This window comes from Osmerus eperlanus, chromosome 3, assembly GCF_963692335.1.
Source record: "Osmerus eperlanus chromosome 3, fOsmEpe2.1, whole genome shotgun sequence".
Lineage (NCBI taxonomy): Eukaryota > Metazoa > Chordata > Actinopteri > Osmeriformes > Osmeridae > Osmerus > Osmerus eperlanus.
This window is the reverse complement of record NC_085020.1, coordinates 5,261,671-5,283,170: the sequence shown is the minus strand read 5'-3', so window position 1 is coordinate 5,283,170 and position 21,500 is coordinate 5,261,671. Positions and strand designations below refer to the sequence as shown.

General features: G+C 43.7%; 3 protein-coding genes across 4 annotated transcripts; 2 read left to right on the top strand and 1 right to left on the bottom strand.

Annotated features, from left to right (window-relative positions):
- The first annotated feature begins 344 nt into the window (after window positions 1–344).
- Window positions 345–8,228, top strand: lmln (leishmanolysin-like (metallopeptidase M8 family)). 2 transcript variants are annotated; one of them, XM_062456744.1, is made up of 17 exons: window positions 345–773; window positions 1,197–1,297; window positions 1,436–1,466; window positions 1,608–1,690; window positions 1,911–2,028; window positions 2,592–2,770; window positions 3,013–3,118; window positions 3,296–3,390; window positions 3,733–3,850; window positions 3,972–4,076; window positions 4,199–4,275; window positions 4,368–4,478; window positions 4,580–4,712; window positions 4,867–5,026; window positions 5,201–5,331; window positions 5,427–5,640; window positions 5,771–8,228. In XM_062456744.1, exons 1-17 carry the CDS (start codon window positions 645–647, stop codon window positions 5,869–5,871), a joined length of 1,992 nt encoding a protein of 663 aa, XP_062312728.1. In that variant the 5' UTR covers window positions 345–644; the 3' UTR covers window positions 5,872–8,228. The 2 variants fall into 2 exon arrangements, with proteins under 2 accessions (XP_062312728.1, XP_062312727.1); XM_062456743.1 differs by having other exon boundaries at window positions 3,969–4,076.
- On the bottom strand, window positions 7,666–14,388 carry tgfbr2l (transforming growth factor beta receptor-like). Its single transcript, XM_062456745.1, has 7 exons — window positions 14,200–14,388; window positions 11,646–11,796; window positions 11,291–11,502; window positions 10,257–11,128; window positions 10,027–10,168; window positions 9,817–9,944; window positions 7,666–9,547 (listed from the first exon to the last, which is right to left on the bottom strand). The coding sequence occupies exons 1-7, from the start codon at window positions 14,246–14,248 to the stop codon at window positions 9,185–9,187; spliced, it is 1,917 nt and encodes a 638-aa protein (XP_062312729.1). The 5' UTR covers window positions 14,249–14,388; the 3' UTR covers window positions 7,666–9,184.
- A 507-nt stretch (window positions 14,389–14,895) lies between these two features.
- Window positions 14,896–21,429, top strand: snx4 (sorting nexin 4). The gene is made up of 14 exons (XM_062456742.1): window positions 14,896–15,054; window positions 15,595–15,719; window positions 16,153–16,291; window positions 16,561–16,710; window positions 16,806–16,853; window positions 16,946–17,001; window positions 17,293–17,365; window positions 17,486–17,547; window positions 17,698–17,763; window positions 19,190–19,279; window positions 19,485–19,584; window positions 19,796–19,941; window positions 20,053–20,167; window positions 20,314–21,429. Exons 1-14 carry the CDS (start codon window positions 14,965–14,967, stop codon window positions 20,359–20,361), a joined length of 1,308 nt encoding a protein of 435 aa, XP_062312726.1. The 5' UTR covers window positions 14,896–14,964; the 3' UTR covers window positions 20,362–21,429.
- Window positions 21,430–21,500: the final 71 nt, after the last annotated feature.

Sequence of the window (21,500 nt, the reverse complement as noted above, 5' to 3'; positions counted from 1 at the left end):
CTCCAATTGGCTATTCATCTAAATACAGTTGTCTTACAGCGTTATATTGGATTTCATTATACAGGCTGTGGATCAGTGACTCCTGCTCTTCTGCCCCTCCGATGTTTTTCAAGTAGCTCATCTAAAACTGACGATATCAGCAATATTATTCCTCTCCCTGAACTGCCTCTGATTCATAAACTGTAATACGATTGCCTTGCTTGTCTGGCATACAATAAAGTGAACATGTTGCCCTAAAAAAACATTGACTGTTGCAATCAGTGACTGAAAAGAGGTTTATGATATATATATGTATTTTCAACACCGTAAGGAGAAGGGATGCAGCAACACGGGGGTTACTGAAAATCTGGCAACTCTGGGTCGACATCCTGGAGTTCCAGTTGCCTAGTAGCTTTAGCTTCAGTCTGGTCAGAGACTCTGGTCATAGGTAGCTAGGCTATCAAGTAGCTTTGATTTGTGCAGGTGACGCAATTATCAATATTCACGTTGTCATCAATATTTGCGATCAGTAAATTATGCACAGAAGGCTGACTCATCCCCCCAAGTTATTAAGCATGTAGCTAGTTAGCTAGCAATGAAAGAACCAAGTGTCGAATCACGATTGGTGGCAGCGTCGCGCGCTCAGCAACTGTGGCTGACATACGATGGGGACGAGGTTGAGCTACTTTTGGATTATTTTTGGGCCACTCAGTCGAATCGGCATATTGTCTCTGTTGTTCCTGTTTGTGCATAGTCACAGCACATGCAAGCATCAAGTCCCATCTCCGGCTGAGGTAAGTTAAAGGTGTTCTCATTACCGTGGCTCTCTATTCAGCTAGCCTAGCTAGCTACCTTTTAAATCCAACTAGCCAGCTGCCGACTTCTCGACCGGCTCAGCGGCTGATTACAGTAGCTAGATAATTAATGCAGACAAGTTGTATTTAGCTACATAATTTGTCTCATCTGAATTTATAACGCTTAAATGTTTCCCCCGTTAATATATTTGTTAATTTTAACGCTAAGCTAGGTAACATGCGCTCATATGGTTTTCTCAGTCTCATACTCTCACAGCTTAGACGAGGTATTGTTGAGATACAAGTGCTGCTAGCTTTATCTTCTAGGTGCTTTGAGTCGACAGACTGTCTTGTGATGTGCACCTTCTCGTGCATTACAGCTAGCTAGCTACTTATTAAGTCTAACACTGTATCCTCTTGCAGGTTGTCCATAAAGTGCATCTGAGATCTGAGAGGTTGACTAAGAGAAGCTCCTCTGATCCACAGTTAAAAATACAAATTATTTATGATTTCAGCGTAGACAAGTAAGTGTATGTTAGATAATGACTACTGTTTTGTCTTGGTAATGATATGTTAACATAATATATCTTATCAGCTCAGTTAAATGTGTTTATTCATGCTCCTTGTCTAAACCTCTTATTATGCATGTATGTGTCTCTCAGTTTAGATGCAGATAAAAGAAGCCTTGTGAAGGTATGTTTGTATTCTAACTGTGGCTAAACTATGGCTGAAGGACATAATTTGCACCCATATAACACATATAGTTTCTTAGTTTTCTGCATTAGCCTATAGTCAACTTGGCAGATGTCAAACTGGTTTTCTTGTCACTTTTAGGATAAACTTTTTCCGCAAGCAATTGATTACCTCCAGAGAGCTTTTCAAGTGCGCCGGCAAGTGGGTCCAGTGTTATTGAGCAGGTAGTTATTCACTTCTTCTGTCTGTCCTTCATACATTAACAATAAGTATCAAATGCATTATACAAGCACACAATTAATACATGATTGAGAGGTTGAAGATTTTTATTCGCTCTTCTCAAGATGATAATCAATAAATTAAGCCTACCATCAACACTGTTTAGCTGATTGTGGGTAGTAGGAGGCAGCCATCATTGATGTCTGTCTTCATGTTCCTGTACAGACAATGTGCAACCAATCAGTATCTGCGGAAGAGAGATGACCCTCATCGCTACTGCCAGGGGTCGTGTGCTGAGGTCACAAAGTGCGGACCTGTCATCGTACCTGAGGATCATTTACAGGTGAGTTCCAGATATGATGCCCTGCAATTTGCTATCCCACATCAGTGCATATGCAAGTGGCCGTTACAAGGAGCAGAACTTAATTATAATTATTAATACATGTATTTATTTATAAAAGGGAGCCAGATGTTTAGAGTAGTTTGAGAGTGATAGGATAGAACTTCCTCCACCCCCCCCTCCAACCCATGCTAAGAACAATTGTATCCCTGTGAGGTGTTACCCTGTAGGCTTTTATACCATTCAAGATAAGCAAAATATGGAGTACGATGTTAGTAATTGGGGCTCAGGAAGAATGCTTACTGCCTGATGACATAGACTGAAGCCAGCATGGCTTGGAAGAATTAAGACAGATTAGGTGATCAAAACCAGGGGTACAGTGCACCCCCTACAGGTTTAAATATCTACATTCACTGTAGCTACAGTGTAGTAAATTCAGCAGTAAATTGAGCTATCACAATAATCTACCTCAGCACAAAACAGTCCTAGTGATTTTGCTGCTCTTGTTTGGGACGCTGTTAACAATGTTGTTGACATGTTGTCTAACACTAGTCTGTAAATCCCAGCAATGCAAGGTGTGCAGCGCAACAGGCAAGTCCTGTGGTCCCACAGGCCCAGCAGACGGACCTGGAGTGACGGGGTCCGACTTTGTCCTTTACGTGAGCGGGGTGACCACTGAGAGGTGTGGTCAGGAGAACATTGTAGCCTATGCTGCCTACTGTCAGCTGGAGGCTGAGCTGGACAGGTGAGAGCCATCAGGCCTGGGATTGGTGGTGCCAGAAGTGGCACACACCTTCAACCTATAGCCCAATTTCTTACAATATCCATCTTTTATTTAAGATTTTATGTCAACATAAGCCTACAAAAGTAAATGTCAGTTTTGTTTTTATTTGTGAATAAAATATGGTTACTGGATTTGGATTTGTGACCCTAATGATTAAGTGAAATTTAAATTTTCCCTGTATCTCTCTGTGTGTGTCTACTCAGGCCCATTGCTGGGTACGCCAACCTGTGTCCTAACATGATCTCCCCCCAGCCTCAGGAGTTTGAGGGCATGTTGTCCACCGTTAAACATGAGATCATACATGCCCTGGTAAGTACATTTTCTCAATTAAGGTATTTGAACGGTACCCATGTTACATACCAGAACTAGTTTAATTAATTCAGTCTACACCATGGGGTCAACTGGGGCTAAATGGGAAGTTAAATGTCATTGAGAATGCTGTGTGCTGCGGTTCACTGGTGGATGTGCCCCTTGTCCACCCCACAGGGCTTTTCAGCAGGACTCTTTGCCTTCTATCATGATGACAATGGGAAACCCTTGACCCCAAGGTTTGCCAGTGGACTGCCAGCCTTCAACGAGACGTGAGAAATTTGATCATGACTTATTGACTGCTTGGCTGTCGTTTCAGCGGTTTTTAACCAAATTTTTAGTTCACTAGTTTTGCCACACTGCAATTGCGTCCCATATCAACCCTCTTTAAAATGACTTATAAGTATGCTGTAGCTAAATGGAGCATTTAATGAATGACAATGGTGGATGAGTGATATGTTGACCTGTGTGTGCGTCGGTTAGTCTCACAGCCTCGCAGGATTTAATGGGAAATGTCAGTCACCGTTGCTGCTCCCAGCACATTCAATTTTTCAGGAGTTATTTTTGTTCCCCTAGAGAGAATTGTAAAACCTTTCCCCTCCACTGTGTGTCAGATTGGGGTTATACCAGTGGAGCAATGCAGTCATACGGAGGGTGGCTCGGCTTTGGGACATCCGAAATGGAGAGATGGTTCGTCATGAAGTGCATGTGTTGGTGACCCCGCGCGTTGTGGTAAGTGTGTGTTTGTAACATTCCATTTTTGTTGTTGTAGGTTTTATGTACACAGTGTTTCGGTTTGTCCATTTGTTGTGTATGTTGTGTGTATCCTGATTCTGAGTGTTGTTCTAAGGAGGAGGCACGGAGCCATTTTGGGTGTCCCATTCTAGAGGGAATGGAGCTGGAGAACCAGGGGGGTATGGGGACAGAACTCAACCACTGGGAAAAGAGATTGCTGGAGGTGAGACCTCTCCGCCATTTTGAGTGAGGAGGACTGAGTTGAGATGTACTGGAAGAATGTATTAGTCTGAGGGATGGATGGTTTCGAATGCTGCCGTTTTCAACTGCCTGTGTTTTCACTAGAACGAAGCAATGACTGGATCTCACACTCAGAACCGGGTCTTCTCTAGAATTACCTTGGCCATCATGGAGGACACTGGGTAGGTCTGCTGTCTCTCTAGAAGAGAATATACTGGAATGCTATATGTGTTTTTACTTTTGCTGATGTGTTTTTCTGCGTGTGCGTGCTAAGCTGGTACAGAGCCAACTACAGCATGGCTGAGAGGCTGGACTGGGGCAGGGGGCTGGGCTGTGACTTCGTCATGAAGAGCTGCAAGTTCTGGATGGATAGACAGCGCCAGAGGCAAGTTGACTACCTCCTCAAACACACATGGGCGCACGCACTGTCTTTGATAGGTTTGTGTCTGAAACAAGTTGAAACCGTTTTGTCTGTGTGTACGCCAGTCGACATCCTGTGACGCCGTACTGTGACACGGTGCGAGCCACGCCCCTCAAGCTCACCTGTCGACAGGACCAGCTGGCTGTGGCTGTCTGCAACCTCCAGAAATACTCCCAGGATTTGCCCATGGACTACCAGGTAAAACCACACAGTGCACAAAGACACATAATACCGTTCACCAGAGTGTTGTGAAAGGTAAAAAAATAAACGTATGTAATTTTGTTTTTGTTTTACTTATCCATATTTTCTGTATTCTTTCTTATCCGTTGCTGCCTCTGGTCTGTCTGGTTAGTACTTTGACCAGATCCCAGATGTCCCAGCTGGTGAACAGTCCTCTTACGGAGGTGCTGTGGAGATCGCTGATTACTGTCCCTTCAGCCAGGAGTTCAGGTGGCACCTCAGTGGGGAATACCAGCGCAACTCCCACTGCCGCATTCAGGAGAACCAACCCGGTCAGTGACCATCTAGTCCACCTGTCTCTTGTAACCCTTGTCTGTCTGTCTACCTGGGGATATTTTAGTGGCTCTTATTTGGGTTCTTTTTTCCTGTGGGTATCTATAAACTCACTGCTTTGCCCTTTTTCCTGTTGTTGAACTGCTCCTGCCTTGTTTTTGTTTTTTTTATAGACTGGTGGAGGAACTATGGTGCAGAGCAATACGGGCCTGATTCTGTGTGTGTGTACCAGAGAAGAGCCTTCATCATGGAGCAGTGCACTCGCACGATGACCCATCCTGACTGGGGCAGCGGCTGTTACAAGGTCCAACCTTAACAAAGACTTTCCATCTCCTAACCCCATCTGCCGACCATCTAAACCTGGACCTCTAACAACACGGGTGTCTGTTTGTGTTTCAGATGTCGTGTTCAAGCCTGGGGCTGATTTTGTGGGTTCAAGACATGCCGTTCCAGTGTCTCCGTAAAGGTCAGGTGCTCAGTGTTAGCGTGCTCATCAACGATTGGGTCTACAACGGCGAGCTGATCTGTCCTGCCTGCTCAGATTTCTGCCCTAATTGTTTACTCCCACACCAGCTCCCGCCTCTCAACACCACCACCAGGACTCTTCCTATTGGTCAGTCCACCCCTCCTCCTTGTCATCCATGCTGCAGTCTTATCTCATACACACCTACATGCATACATACTGAATGAACTGCAGATGATGGTGAGCTGTGTAGTGAAAATGGTGTCACCCTTTCTTCCAGACCCTTGCTCCAGTTCTTCCAGCCTGGTGGTGACTCTCTGGCTGCTATTGTTGAACCTGGTCCCTCTCCTGGCTGGCTTCATCCTCTGTGTGTGGAACTGACCCAACAGTGTGTGAGTGGAACTAAAATGACAGCTGCATGTGTGGGGAACATGCTGTGCTTCCTGGTAGTTTTCTAGAAGAGGATTTGTTCAGGAAGGTTCCACAAAAGGCTCACGACTACCTCAGTTGGCCCCCACAACTGTTCTGTGCTTGGGGGAATATCACCACCCGGGCTACCGGCCTCTCAACATCAGGCAACTATCTACTGGTGGAGGACATGGAACAAGAGGAGTGGATCAGGTGGTCACGTACACATTTGAAACTTTTGTTGCTTTTTATCTTTTACTTCCTTTGGTCACCATTTCTTGAGAATCGCATCACTTGTACAAGTCAGGGAAATTTGTAATACTTTGTCATAAGAGTGCAGTGTAGCGGATCAGTAATAATCCAAACCCCAGACCATAAATGACCTTATTTTGGACACTAACATACTGTAGCATTCTTTCTAAAGTGTTAAAACTAAGTTGGAAAATTCTACACTCCTGTTCAATTGCAAACTAGTACAAAGATCCTCGTAAATTATTTTTGACTTTGTCTTGTCTTGGTGGCTTTGAATTTGTGTGAAGGCACCATTTTAATGTGGAGATTCATGACCCAAGCTTCATATTTCTGCAAGTACACAGAGGTGTAGGGACTTGAGAGGATGAAGCAACTAATCTAAACTTGCCATGGCTGAGACTGGCCTTCCCAGAGAGATGGAACAGAAGTTTTCCCACCCTTGCCTCTATCAGAGAAATACAAGCCATTGATGTTTATTTATTGAACCAACAATGTGCCAGTCTGGACATCTAAATCAGAAGCCATACTCCCTAAACAGACAACCATGATGAAGATGATGATGATAAAGGAGACTCTTCCCTTCCTACCCCGGTTTTAAGAAATTGGATTTATGTGTGTTTTAATATTGTGTAGTGTAGACCGTCCCTGTGCTCCATGCAGTATGCATCCTGATGCAGTATTCACCTTCCTTACAGATCACTGTGTGAACATGTAGCCTAGCCAACCCGTGCAGGCTATAACAGCCCTTAGGGCTCTTTGGTGGACGGGGGATAGAAAAAATAACACTAACAGCAACATTACAATCTAACAGACGGTGCTTGATGTTGATGGTAAACCATGTAATGCTGAGGGTTTTTGTTCAAGGGATTTGAGTCGAGAAAAATTTGTTTATAGTACAAATAATATATTATTGAAGAAAAGCATCTTGCTGATGATGCAAAAATGTTAATGTATAGTTATTTCTTTTTTTGTTTTTTCATGTTGGCTCATACAGCTCTTCGCTGATATGTAAAAATGGACTGTGAAGTTTGAAGCCTTCAAGTCACATGCAGTCAGCCAGAGAATATGATCAAATAAGCTTGGCAACAATAGTACTTCCGGTGTGTGTATGTGTGTGTACGTGCCAGAGTAACTACAATGATTTACACCTGGTGAGTGTGTAAACCGGGATCAAATAATGTCTTTTTATTTGCCATTGATACCCCTTTCCTTGTTAGTGTGTTCATGCTGTTACAGGGGCATTATTCCATGGTAACATTGGCTTGGAAGTAGCTAAAGCTGAGTACGTACTAGTGTCTCTGGTGTATTCTCAGGGGGGGTCAGCAGCGTGTACAAGCTCACTGAAAGCAACGACATAGACTTCAGCATAACCTGGTGTTTGCTCACCATAGTGTAAGTTTGGGCACTACGTTTGTACACGGTGTAACTTTAACAATACTTGGTGTTTGACGTTTTACTGTCTGTATTTATTTAGTATTGATCTGTAACAGGACCTGATATTTACCCATGTAGACATTGTGTGTTCATATTCCATATGGTTATTTTATTTTAAATCTTTTAGTCTCTGACATGCACTGCGAGTGACAGCTTTTGACAATTTGAGGGTATAATGTCCCTTTAAGTACACTGAGATCTGTTAGATATTGTAACATGTAAAGGCTAAAGTATTTATTATCTAAGTGCAGCTAAAGATATCCCAATTATCTACAAATTGTTTTCTATAGTGTTTCTATAGTAAATAAGTACAATTGGCCTTAATGATATGAAAGATGGTTGATTATGCTTCCCTGTGGTGATATTTTTTGTTTGTTTCTGGGAACATTCCAGGGTTTAATTATTTTGTAAGTTTTGGATGGTTTATCATGGTGTACTGTCAAAAGATCCTTCTAAAATATAATGTAGTACACAAGCATACTGCACTAAACTGTCATTGGTTCATACAGCCTGTAGAGGGCACTAACAAATCAAAAGTTGTATTTTGCATTTTAGTCACCCATTGATCATGATGCTACAGATTAATAAGAAATTATTTTGAAATATTTGATTGGCATGTGATTCAAATAAATGGTGAATCAGAACTAGCAAAGCAAACATTTCATTAATGTACAGACACCAAAGATGTTTCTATGCAGAAATACATGGTTTCTTATTTTGCTCATAGTCTGGGAAAACAACTTTAATTGATACACTACATATGTATTTGTTTTATATCTCAAGTATGTTCATTTTCAAAAAAAGGGCTGCTTTTTAAGACAAAAAAATAAGAAAGAAATACTGGTGCATCAAAATAAACCATGTCTGAGACTCGAGTTTGAAGTCTTTGTTTTTTCCTGTTCTCTTCTGACTGTTCTCTTCTGATAGATACGTGTTTTTGAATGTTGATGTTAATGTACCATCTAAGAACACAAGGGGATACACAAAGTTGACAAAATTGCAGTAAAGATACATATACTGTCAGACCTTATATATAAAGGTGATTTTATACTACATTTATGGCACCAGTTTACAATCCCTTAGTATTATCTAGGGCACTTTATCATCATGTGACATCATCAAATCAGTGAAACAGACGGGATATTGGTGCTCCAGTTTGGTCTAGTTATTCCCAGCTGAAATTGCTCCTCCTTTTGAGAGTAATAAGATGGCTTGACATTAGGGAGATTAGAAACTTAACATTGCTTGACTAAGTTCTAAAGGGAGATCAGTTGATCCTAATGACTTCATCTTATTTTGTCTGACATCCTAAATCAGTCTGACTGGTTATAAAGAAAGACATCCCTTGTCAGACAGACAGTCAGCAGATGATTGGATTGGTCTGATTCTCAAGTTCTCATGGTACACAGTTTGGATTAGAGAGTCACAGTGTGTGTTCCAGTACATGGCCACATCTTTCAGAATTTAGCCACAATTACTTAAGAATCCATTATTTAGAGAAATAGATTGGAGACCAGCTCCTTTCCAGCAAATCCACTACCAGTGTTTATCATACAAGAACCTGTCTGTATGTCAGTTTAGATGCTTTGATCTGGCTTCTTCAGATCTGGGATGGCAGTTCAGGGTCTGTACTTCCCTCTGAGTTTGTCTGGAGAGGACGGTGTTCAATAATACCAGAGTCTGTGTCGGGGCCAGGGGTGGTGGTAGGGGTGGTGGTAGGGGTAGGGGTGGTGGTGGTGGTAGGGGTGGTGGTAGGGGTGGGTGTGGAGCAGGGGGCTGAGGGAGGGGTTGGGTCAGGGGCCGGAGGTTCCTGCTGGCAGCTGTTGTCTGGTTCTGCTTCCACCTGCTCTGCCTCTTCCAGGTCCAGGGTGTTAAAACGTTCAACCACACAGTGTGCAGTCAACCGGGCCTCTGGGTCGTGGTCCCAGCACTCCGTGATCGTGGCGCACAGCAGGTCCATCCCCTGTACATTCCGCAGGAAATAGATATTCTTAATCTCTGTATACCTTTTATTCATATGAAGTGTCCTGGACCTTAAAAACGTAATTTGATTTTTGAGAATAATGCACTGTTCGGTTGCTAATCCATGCTAACTCATTTGGGACTTTATGGTGACTTTATGTTCGCAAGATCCAGAATTATTTATTATGTATGTTAACGTCAGTCATGTATGTTGATACATGTTTACTAATAAATATATTTTCAAAACTGGATCACAATACATCAGCAGACCTGGTGTTGTGTCCAGCTGGAGGGGATATCAGGCCGGCCTCTGTCCCTGAGAACCAGGTCTCTCATGCTGTCCACACATGGCTGGTCACACACCTTGGACCCGAATGCAGGCTCATAGCTTTTCACTTCTGCATGATTATAGCAAATGTAGAACAAACATTAGGTCACATTTATGGTAACCATCTGACACTCTAAAATGTGTAAACTCACCTCCAATAACATGGCAGCGAGAGGACATCTCCCAGAGGACTAGGGCCATGGAGTAGACATCTATCTGTTTAAATGCCTCCAAGTCCTCCAGGTTCACCCTTGACTCTAACACTTCTGGGGCCATGTAACGAGCCGTGCCGACCTGAGCGGAATCACACACAAACGTCATTCTCTATCACTGTTTATATTTACCAGCATCTGTGTTTCTATGGATCCTCATCTCCAAGTACCTGTCCACTGTTGGCAAAGTCGTCCACTGTGAGAGAGAGGTCGAGCCGTAGTGCCAGGCCAAAGTCACATAGGGCACACTCGCTCCTGCTTTTCACTACGATGTTGCTGCTCTTCAGGTCACGGTGAGCCACTGGCACCTTAGGCACGCCATGGGGAGTGGTGTCACTGTGCAGGTGTGCTAGTCCCCGCGCCACAGAGCTAGCCATGGCACACAGCTCTGCCCAACTAAGCACCTCGCCAGACAGGAAGTCCTGAAGGTTTCCTAAGCCGTGATAGGCCATAACTAGCCAATACTGCCGATGGGCGGATCCTAGAGGCCCACGCTCCTCTGAAGTCAAGAACTGCACCACATTCTCATGTTCCAGGTGGACGTCAGAGAAGATGGAGCGTTCGTTTCGCCACGAGACGTACTCCTCTGACGGGAACACTTTGACAGCCACCGTCTCGTACCGGTTGCCTGCACCGGTGCGGTGGAGAAGCCTTGCTCGCCAAACCTCAGCGAAGCGGCCTTTGCCCACCAGCGCCTCCAGCTGGAGGGGAAGTAATTCTGTATTGTGGTTCAGGCTATTGCCGTGCACCGGTAACATGTGAGAGGTGACCTCATCTCTCATGGTGGACAGCTTACCCAGACAGGCATCCCTCACTCTAACACCTTCCTGGCCTGGTGACAGACCCTCAGGAAGCTCCAGAGCCTGGTAAGGACCAGGGTTGCACCTGTGTACCCAGTCTTTTGATTGCTTGCCAGGCTTGCCTGACTGACGTGTGCGGTAGAGGTAGAAGGCCATGGTGGCAATGAGAGCGACCAGCAAGGGGGGCACCAGGCTGATCACCACCACAGGAATCACATCTTTACTCTTCAGTTTAGAGAAACCTGAGGTGGCACAACAAACACATTTAAATAAATCACTACTCAGTTAGTGACTAATCACAGTCATTTCACAACAGGCCAGGATCGATCTGATGGTATATTTAATCTATTATGTATGTATAGCATATGTTGTATCTTGAATAAAAGCAGTGTTATAGTTGTTACCGTTGGAGCCTTTGTCAAATATAAGCTTGTCGTTGCACTCATGGTCTCCCACACAGCCACAAAAGAAGAGAACTCCATCGTCAGAAGGCTGAGGCATCATCACACACTGTCTGGATGAAGAGTTGGCCAGCAGAGTCACATCCATGCTTTCTAGTGGTTGCTGGGGATGATGGCACAGAGTCTGCACACTCAAACTTGCGTTGGTCTTCCTCCTGGGGTTCACATAGCCACACATACACACCAAGCAGAAAGATTAGGATGGTGTCCTTCCCGATTATCTGTAAGTCTAATGTCATTTTACAGACATTGCACCGAGACTATTTCTTTGAAAAAAGAGAAGTTAGACTGGACTTACCATATAGCCACACAGATCTCTTCACTGCGGTTACAGAAGGATGAGAGGTTACAGTTGCTGTAACACACATTGTCCTTACACTCAGGGCTGGAGTACTCACACCACTTACACAGGTTGGTGTTGATGTGAGTGAAAGGGAGGATTGAGACACCTGGCACACACGCACACAAACACACACATACACGTATGAATAAGTAACATCACTGAAGATTTTTTTATAACAGAATAAAATCTAAGGAAACAGGTCAAACTAACAAGACTGCAATTATAGAGAAGAGAGAACTCTTACATCTCGTCTTACATAAGAAGCAACATTAGTTATTGTTGTTTAAAAAACATTCTAATTCAGTTAAGTAGTGAAATGTGTCTATTTTATCGAAATACGCTACCAATCTTTGAATGTATCACATGTGCTAATGTGTGTATATCACTTTTTCAATTGAGAGTTTGACTGAAAGAAAACAACAGCAGATGTGGTTAAAAGGAACAGATAAAAACGCGCGTGTGCCTGTTTGTATGAGCGGGTGTTTTCCTTTCTTCCCAGGCATCTTGCACAGCCCTGCAATGCCACATCACAACAATATCAGGCCCTGATCAGAGCCAGATGATAGGGATGAGCTAACTAAACTAGGCAAACATTAAAAGAAGCTGTACACATATTTCACATGGACCTCCAGATGTTGGCGGATGCCAACAATCCAAATACACACGCACACAAAGACAAAGAAGGGAAGAAAACTAAAAAGGCTTGGGTAAGCAAAAAAGCCCCCTCCGCAAACTTCCAAGTAATTAAAATCAGCAGTGACTGCTCCAGGAATAAATTGAAGCCAGAAGGGTGAGTTGGAGCCAAGTATGAAACTCCACCCCCCTGGTGCTCATGGGAAATCCAAATGCTGCATGCTGACTGGAGGCAAAGAGGTCTGGGGATAAAGGCAGCTTTTATTTACTTTACAACTTTAGCTAGCCTCTCTCCCTCTCCCCTCCCTATCAGTTTACACGCTACACTCAAACACATACTCACATATGGCAATGCATACTCACGCACACACACACACGCATGTGCACATAAGGTATCCATGCAGCAACACAGGTAGCACCCGGACAAGAACAAACTCTCCCATAAACATACGATACAAGAAAAAAAACATTTTTTTACATTACATAGCAGACAAGAGGAAATAAAACAATGCCAAGAGTTGTATAAGCAGGCCCCTATTTTGGCAAGAGGAGAACCGGATTGTGGGGTGCTGGGTTGGTGGATGGGTGGGTTGTAGGTTTTAGTTATGGTTGCTAGAGCTATAATCTCATGGCCAACAATAAAAGTCCAGTGTCTTTGTTTAGAAATTGTTCCTTTCTCTGAATAGCATCATCCCGGACGATCTGGAGGCATCTCCAGGCAGCAGAGAGGCAAGCTGGCAGCCTGGCACATAGGACACGGTCACATCGCACACTGGCAGAGCGCCAAGGGAAAGGGGGGGGGGGTCCTATTCCCTTTTAAATCATCATAACAGTATTGTCATTGTAGGAGAGGAGTTGTGGGGTGTTGGTCATATTGAATCATCACATTGTATGACTTGGTGACGAAAAGTCAGAAGATATAAAGACAACCTTTCTACCATCACTTTCTTCTAAACAGCTCATTATATCCTCTCTTCTGACAAGCCTTCTTTTATATTCTCTCTTCTTTTTCCTTGATTTCCCTTTTCTCTTTCTTTTTTAACTTCTGTCTTCCACTCTTTTTAGCTTTTTTTCTCTCCATAATTCTGAATTCAATCTAAATAGCACAGAGTTTAAGGTCTTGGACCTTAAAAAAGAACAGGAAAACTCTGGGGACTTTTGAGAATAATGCACTGTTCTGTTGCTAATCCATGCTAACTCATTTGGGATTTTGTGGTGACTTTATGTTCCCAAGATCCAGAGTTTTATGTAATCTAAACAAACAGCTACTCTTACTCTTCCTAAAATGCAGCATGTCAGAAGAGCATTTAAATGAACTCGGTATTTCTCCACCTACAGTATCTCTGTTTTTAATCTCGTCCTATTCCCCTGGGTTGCCCAGTTAGGCAGCAAGGATAATTGAGTCTCAAAATTGATTTCCTGTTGAAGATTTCCATTGCAGATGGCAATCACATTTTGATATGGCAGTCTATTGTTGCATCTTTTATATATCAAAACGGTGATTTTACTTTTTATGGTTGTCAGTGGCTATTACATCCTGATCTATTTATGTTGGATAGACAATACTGTTATTGAACCAACTCTTTATGTCAAGTTGTATAAACGGCACTGAAAGAATAAGATGGATAACGAGAAAGTAGACATTTCTTTGCAGGAGTGGCAGTATTTCATATCACACTACTAACATCATCAAGCATATATCTTAAGTTTCTCCACGTAACAAACGAAAAGGTTTGATCCAAGCATAAATACCCTACGTATCTCTCGTGTCTAATGCATAGACCCCCTCCCCCTTGACAACATTACAAACTTTTAGAAACAATAGACAGTGAGCACCACTTAACAGCGCATACGAAGAGAGAAGGAGAGTACTTACAAAGTGATAGAAGAACAACATACACTGCCGAATAACGCCAGTACCCCATAATCTTGACATAAAATAAGTCGATCTAAACGACCGTGTCGCGCTGCACCGTTATTCAGGCATAAGGGTAAAATAGACCCTCGTTTATTGAAGTCGTATTTACTGGAACAACTGGCTCGGGCTCGGGGGCTGCTGGCTGAAGTTCCGTGTAGGCGGATCCAGATGTTTTTCATCCAGCTGTGTTGAGAGACCCGCCCCAGAACTGTCCGCCGCTATTGATAGGACATAGGATGTTGATTGCCTTGGCCAATAATTCATCTCATACAATGATAACATGCACATTTTGCACACATTTTGTAAACAATAAAACGTTCAAAACACGGTAGTGCTCTTTTTGGTGCATTTATTTGGAAATATGTAGGCTATAATTATTGAATATGTTTCCACCAAGTGAAATATTATTTTGAATATGGCACAGTCAGCAGCATACAGTATAATCTGATAACCCAATCTGATAGACACTTTGATTATCAACAGGTTGCTTAGTTAGCCCGATTCAATAGTACATATTTTTACTTTGTCTCATGTTGAACACATTTTTTAATTGAAAAAAACTGACAAAAGCCAGTAACCGAAACACATTTGTTTAATGGTTTTAAAGGATTTATTATTTCTGTCAGTCGCATGACATTCAGGTGAGTGCAAACTTGAGTTTGCGCGCATGCGACCTACAGCAGAGGCGCCGTGGCCAGCAGCTGACAGTCAGCACTCGGCAAGATGATGGCTGATTCTGGAACCGAGGAAATAGCGGTGATCGGGAACATCGACATCACATCTTCTGAACTAGAAAACAACATTAGAAATACGGTACAGGATTCCGATCGAAGTTTAAAATTAAAGTATTGGCTACGATATTATTCCTGGACAGTGTATTTTTCATAACTGTTCTTTTAGTTTAGTTGTCCAGGCCCAGCTTGTCCACGGACTTTCGCGAGAGTGACTTCAAACAATCAACAGCTGGTTGAGCAGAAATGTAGCCTCAGCTACCCAGCGCCCTGGCTAGCTTAGTAAACACTGTACAAAAACATTATTTTGGATTTGTTAAATTCGGTTGTTTATTCTTCCATTCCAAAGTCATTTTCACGACTAGCTGCAATTATAGTGAGTGGTTGGACTCTAGCTAAGTTAGCATAAGTTACTGCCAACAACGACGCTTACTAGTGGTGAAAGTTAGCTAACTAGTTACTACTAGAACTAGCTAACGTTAGATAGCTAGCTAACAGCCAACCTACTTCAAGCTACATCATGCAGCTCGATACGCTAGCTAGCACGTATTTTGCATGTTTGCTACTGCACCCGAAAGTATACATGCATCAGCAGTGAGCAGTTTGTGTTGTCCACTTGCAGATGGTCGAGAAAGGGACCGCTCTTCTCAGGAAGATGGAGATATCAGTTGCAGAGGCAGACAAAAGAACTGGGAAGAATGCTGTCAACATTCAAGAGACGTACACAGTTTACCTCATTGAAACAAGGTAAACTTCTCTGAAACATAGTATGCCATTCCTTGCCAGGACTTCCCTAAGCATGTCATAGACTTATCGTATCGTAAAAAAGTAGAAGAACGGGTCTAAACGGAAACAACAACTGCTCCTGGTGCTAGGCTCGGTGCCAAACATGAGACTAACACACATTTTTAGGTCTCATAGACCTAGTTAATATCTGTTAAACATTAACAATAACAAATCTCAGGGAGTCAGTTGGCTGAGCGGTGAGGGAGTCGGGCTAGTAATCCGAAGGTTGCCAGTTCGATTCCCGTTCATGCCAACTGACGTTGTGTCCTTGGGCAAGGCACTTCACCCTACTTGCCTCGGGGGAATGTCCCTGTACTTACTGTAAGTCGCTCTGGATAAGAGTGTCTGCTAAAAATGACTAAATGTAAATAAGTTTCTCCACCTTGTGTGAAAGGCCAGTTGACACTGTGACTGAAGGCACAAGCCCTGCACCTGACTCTGTGTGGAGGAGATACAGCGAGTTTGAACTCCTGAGAAATTATCTGCTGGTGGCTTATCCCTTCATCGTTGTCCCACCGCTACCAGAGAAGAGGGTGAGTGGATGCAATGGCTTATTTCCACATTTTTACCGACACTGTGTAGGAAATTTGGCACTACATCAGTTGTAGTGGATGAGTGTATTCGAAGGAACACTCTAGAATGGAATGCACCTTACGATGAAGAATGTTGTCATCGAAAATACATCTTTACATTTTATCCTGAGAATAGAGAAAACATTAGAAAACCCTTATACATAGCTCCCATGTACTGACACAACAAGCCACATGCTGATGCATCGCTTTCCATTTCCTGTTTGGTGCAGGCAGAGTTTGTGTGGCACAAGCTGTCAGCTGATAACCTGGACCCTGACTTTGTCGAACGACGGAGAGTTGGTCTTGAGAACTTCCTGTTGCGTGTGGCCTCACACGCTGGCCTCTCGAACGACAACATCTTCTTTCTCTTCCTCACAGAAGTAAGCCTTCCTCCTCGGTGATGTCACTTCTTTGATGGTATTCTTGTGTTTGGGATGTTCCTCTCAAGATTGAGATGTTCTTTGTATGTTCACAGGAGAAAGGATGGAGGGAGATGGTGTTTGAGACAGGGTTTCAAGCTAAGGTGTGCACACCTGAAAATGTTCTGTCTAACCTTCTGAAACTATTGAACTGTCTTAAGGATGACATTTACCTGACTGTCTGTCTTTGTTACAGGCTGACTCCAGGCTGAAAGCTTTAAGTGCCATGTTCAGAGTTAAGAACCCAGACAAGTAGGTTAACATTGTGTTTTTTATGATGGCAAGGCCCAAACCCTTGTGGTCACCAAAACCTTTGTGATTGATGTATTGGAAAAAGAGGCTGTATTTGTTTTGGACTATGGTTGATATAGACTGGATGTTTATGATTGTCCTAGTATTTCATTTTTGCTCCACTGTTCTGCTGTGTTATCGGTATCACATAGTAACATTCTACAGTTTCTCTTCAGAGTTCTTCTGTCGTGTGACGTGAAAGTAACTTAGTGGGAGGACTATATGAAAACAAAATTGTCTTGTGTCCTACAGGAGATTCACAGAGTTGAAGCACTACAGCGACGAACTCCAGACCGTGGTTTCTCAGCTGCTCCGAGTGCGAGCGGTTAGTACACTTAGGCGCTCTTTTAGAGCACACCGATACCTGAATATACAGTCGTTTGAACCCACTCTACACTACAACGTTAGATAGCCGTAATTTACCTTAGCTTGTCCTCTCTTTCAGAGGGTGGCAGACCGACTGTATGGGGTCTACAAGGTCCATGGAAACTATGGAAGAGTTTTTAGGTAGGAAGAAAGATGGAAATTGGGACAGGTTCGCGTAGCTGTACTAAGTGTACAGTATGAAATGGCTATTATTTATACACCTAGGTGTTATGTGATATAGATTATGATGTGGCAGTCAGGCTGTAAATGTGAGTGCATTTTTTTCCACAGCGAGTGGAGCGCCATAGAGAAGGAGATGGGAGATGGGCTACAGAGTGCTGGCCACCACATGGACGCGTAAGTAACACACTCACACAGACACACGTAGAGAAGCTGCCAGACTACTACGGCTGACAGCTTGCCCTGCCAACGAGAGTAGATTGAGTGACTTGAGTGGATTGGCCCGTTTCCCTGGAGTAGTATCCAAGGTAACAGGACTCCCCTTCGCCCAGTGTTAAATTGCTTCCAGATGGTCGAGCTCAACACTGGGGGTTAGAGGTCAGTCGGTCCCAGCGGGTTAGGGTCCAGACAGACAGCATGTCCCATGTCGGATATTCAGCAGCTGGGGACATGGCTCCTCTAGCAGCCACCAGCTGCAGCCCACAATATGTCAGATCACATTACCCACACACCAGTCAATTACCCACACACCAGTCACTTACCCACACACCAGTCACTTACCCACACACCAGTCACTTACCCACACACCAGTCACTTACCCACACACCAGTCACTTATCCACACACCAGTCACTTACCCACACATCAGTCACTTACCCTCACACCAGTCACTTACCCTCACACCAGTCACTTACCCACACACCAGTCACTTACCCACACACCAGTCACATTACCCACACACCAGTCACTTATCCACACACCAGTCACATTACCCACACACCAGTCACTTACCCACACACCAGTCACATTACCCACACACCAGTCACTTAACCACACACCAGTCACTTATTCACACACCAGTCACATTACCCACACACCAGTCACTTACCCACACACCAGTCACATTACCCACACACCAGTCACATTACCCACACACCAGTCACTTACCCACACACCAGTCACATTACCCACACACCAGTCACTTACCCACACACCAGTCACTTACCCACACACCAGTCACTTAACCACACACCAGTCACTTATTCACACACCAGTCACATTACCCACACACCAGTCACTTACCCACACACCAGTCACTTACCCACACACCAGTCACTTACCCACACACCAGTCACTTAACCACACACCAGTCACTTATTCACACACCAGTCACATTACCCACACACCAGTCACTTACCCACACACCAGTCACATTACCCACACACCAGTCACTTACCCACACACCAGTCACATTACCCACACACCAGTCACTTACCCACACACCAGTCACTTACCCACACACCAGTCACATTACCCACACACCAGTCACATTACCCACACACCAGTCACTTACCCACACACCAGTCACATTACCCACACACCAGTCACATTACCCACACACCAGTCTCATTATCCACACACCAGTCACATTACCCACACACCAGGTATGTGTTGTTAGCATGAAACAAGAGATGCTAGTGTTCAGTCAGCTCTCACCAGTACTCCCCCACCCCCCTTGAGCTGCTTTACTGTATATGAAGGAGCTCTACCACTGACTATCCCAAGTCTTTTAGGTGTGTTGTTGATTTACCTGTGTGGTGCAGGTATGCTGCATCCGTGGATGACATTCTGGAGGAAGAGGAGCACTATGCTGACCAGTTGAAGGAGTATCTCTTCTACACAGAAGCACTAAAGTAGGCCGTTAGATTGTAATCTTGGTGTCAGTTACTCTGTTGTTTGTGAGTGAGCTACTTTGCATTTGTCTACGTAGCTTGGTATTCTCTCCCATCAACTTCAGACCAGACTATATGCTGGCAAACATCATATGTTGTGATTTTGCCTATGCAAACTCATCATTTGTTTGGGGGTCTGTTTTAAGAACATTCTATATTTGTGTAGGGCAGTGTGCAGAAAACACGAACTGAATCAGTACGAGTTGGAGATGGCAGCCCTGGATCTCACCAGCAAAAAACAGCAGAAAGAGGAGCTTGTCACTGGTGTAAGCCCTGAAGCCCCTGATCCTCAACACACACACTCACACACACACATACAGTTTCCTTATTTAACCCCTAGTTAAATAAATAAATGATCACTTTCATTATACATTTGCCAAAAATGTATAATGAAACTTTGCAAACCCCAATATACTAATGACATCCATGTTTCATGTTGGATAATGCTGTCCTTCCATCTGTCCTCTGTAAGCGCAGACCGTGCGTACGTTCTCCCTGAAGGGGATGACCAGTAAGCTGTTTGGTCAAGAGACAGCGGAGCAGAGGGAGGCCAGACTGCAACTTCTGGAACAGCAGATAGACGAGGGGGAGGAGACTGTTAAAGAGAAGAATGCAGAGTGCGAGTAAGGCCTTCTCTCTCCCCACTCCTCTCCTCCCATCTCTTCATCAATATCTCCCTCTCCTCGCTTCACCAGTTGCGATGAGGATGTGAAAACGCTGTGTCTTGCCCGCAGTGAGTTTGTGAAGGCGGCGTGGGTGGACATTGAGCACTTCAAGCAGCAGAAGGACAGTGACCTGAAAGAGGCGCTCATTAGCTACGCCATCATGCAGATCAGCATGTGCAAGAAGGTAGGCCACATTTAACGTGACGATAACATACCCTGTCATCCTACATAGTACACTGCATAATACACACCTACATAATACGATCCTGCATTCAGTGCTCGTCATCCTATTTTTCTAGAGGTTTTACTGAACCCAAACTCTTTTATTAGGGCATACAGGTGTGGACCAATGCCAAGGAGTGCTTCAACAAGATGTGACTAACTAAAACCCAGAGTTTTTGATCAGTCGAGCCTGCCACAATGTCCATTCAGACCCGTCATTCAAGCAACTACTAAACTCTTGCTGATTCAACCCAGTCTTTAAACCAACTATACCCCCGTTACCAACCTAAACAGCCCCTCCTACAGGGATGCACCAGACCAAACTTTAGTTGGGATTGGTGAGCTGATATTCTTTGGAATGGGGGGATTTTATTTCGTAAATTAACTTTTTTTGTAAATGGAATTGTCCAAATAAGAATTATTGTTAATATTATTTGCTGTCTTATGCCAATTGCTGCCTAGATCTTCCTGCATGTAACCACAACTGCAACTCACAGACTGAAACAACATGCATAAGGTTTTCGGTTATATTTTACAAATGTATTTGGTCAGGTGCTATGTTTCAAAGTACTGTTGTCTGACATGAATGGTGTTTTTTGTAGACGCATTCAGTCCATCTTATTAGCCTTCCAAGAAACTCTCATTCTGTCAGATCATTTGAGAAGGGGCATCTCTGAATGTGTTCGGACATTGTTTTTGTAAATCCCGTTGCATTTGCTGGTGAGTTTTTCTAAGGTTTTAGAATGGGCCTTTGCACACCATTTGAGTGGCCCAGTTAACAGACTCAATGTTTTTGTGGATTGAACTTTATCACCCATGTGTCTGCTTTTCTGCAAAGTCAAGGCAAATGCCCATAGGGCAGGGACAGTCAAATAGTTGACCAAAGAAACAGGAAGGTTACACAGGAAAGACACTGGATGTAATTTGCCAATGTCACGTTTTCTAGCTCCAAGTTGCAGTAAGGGCCTGTGCTTATCAATGATAAGATTATCCACCTGGAAACAGCCTAAAAGACAAATCTGGTCCTTGATGTTCTATTTCTGACCAAGACTTACTACTTGGCTACCTGACCGGCTCTGAGGGAGTAACAGGTGTAACGTGCCATCATACTTAACATCAACTACGTTTTTACAAAGATGTGTGAACAGTCATGGGACTGTACTGTTTAATACATTTGTAATAATTATGCCAAGACACTAATAAAATGATCCATGTATATTTACTTTAACCTTTTTTATATTGGCGTTTGAGCCATTACCTAATATCGAACAACGTAGTTTGTGTGACCCTCTGAA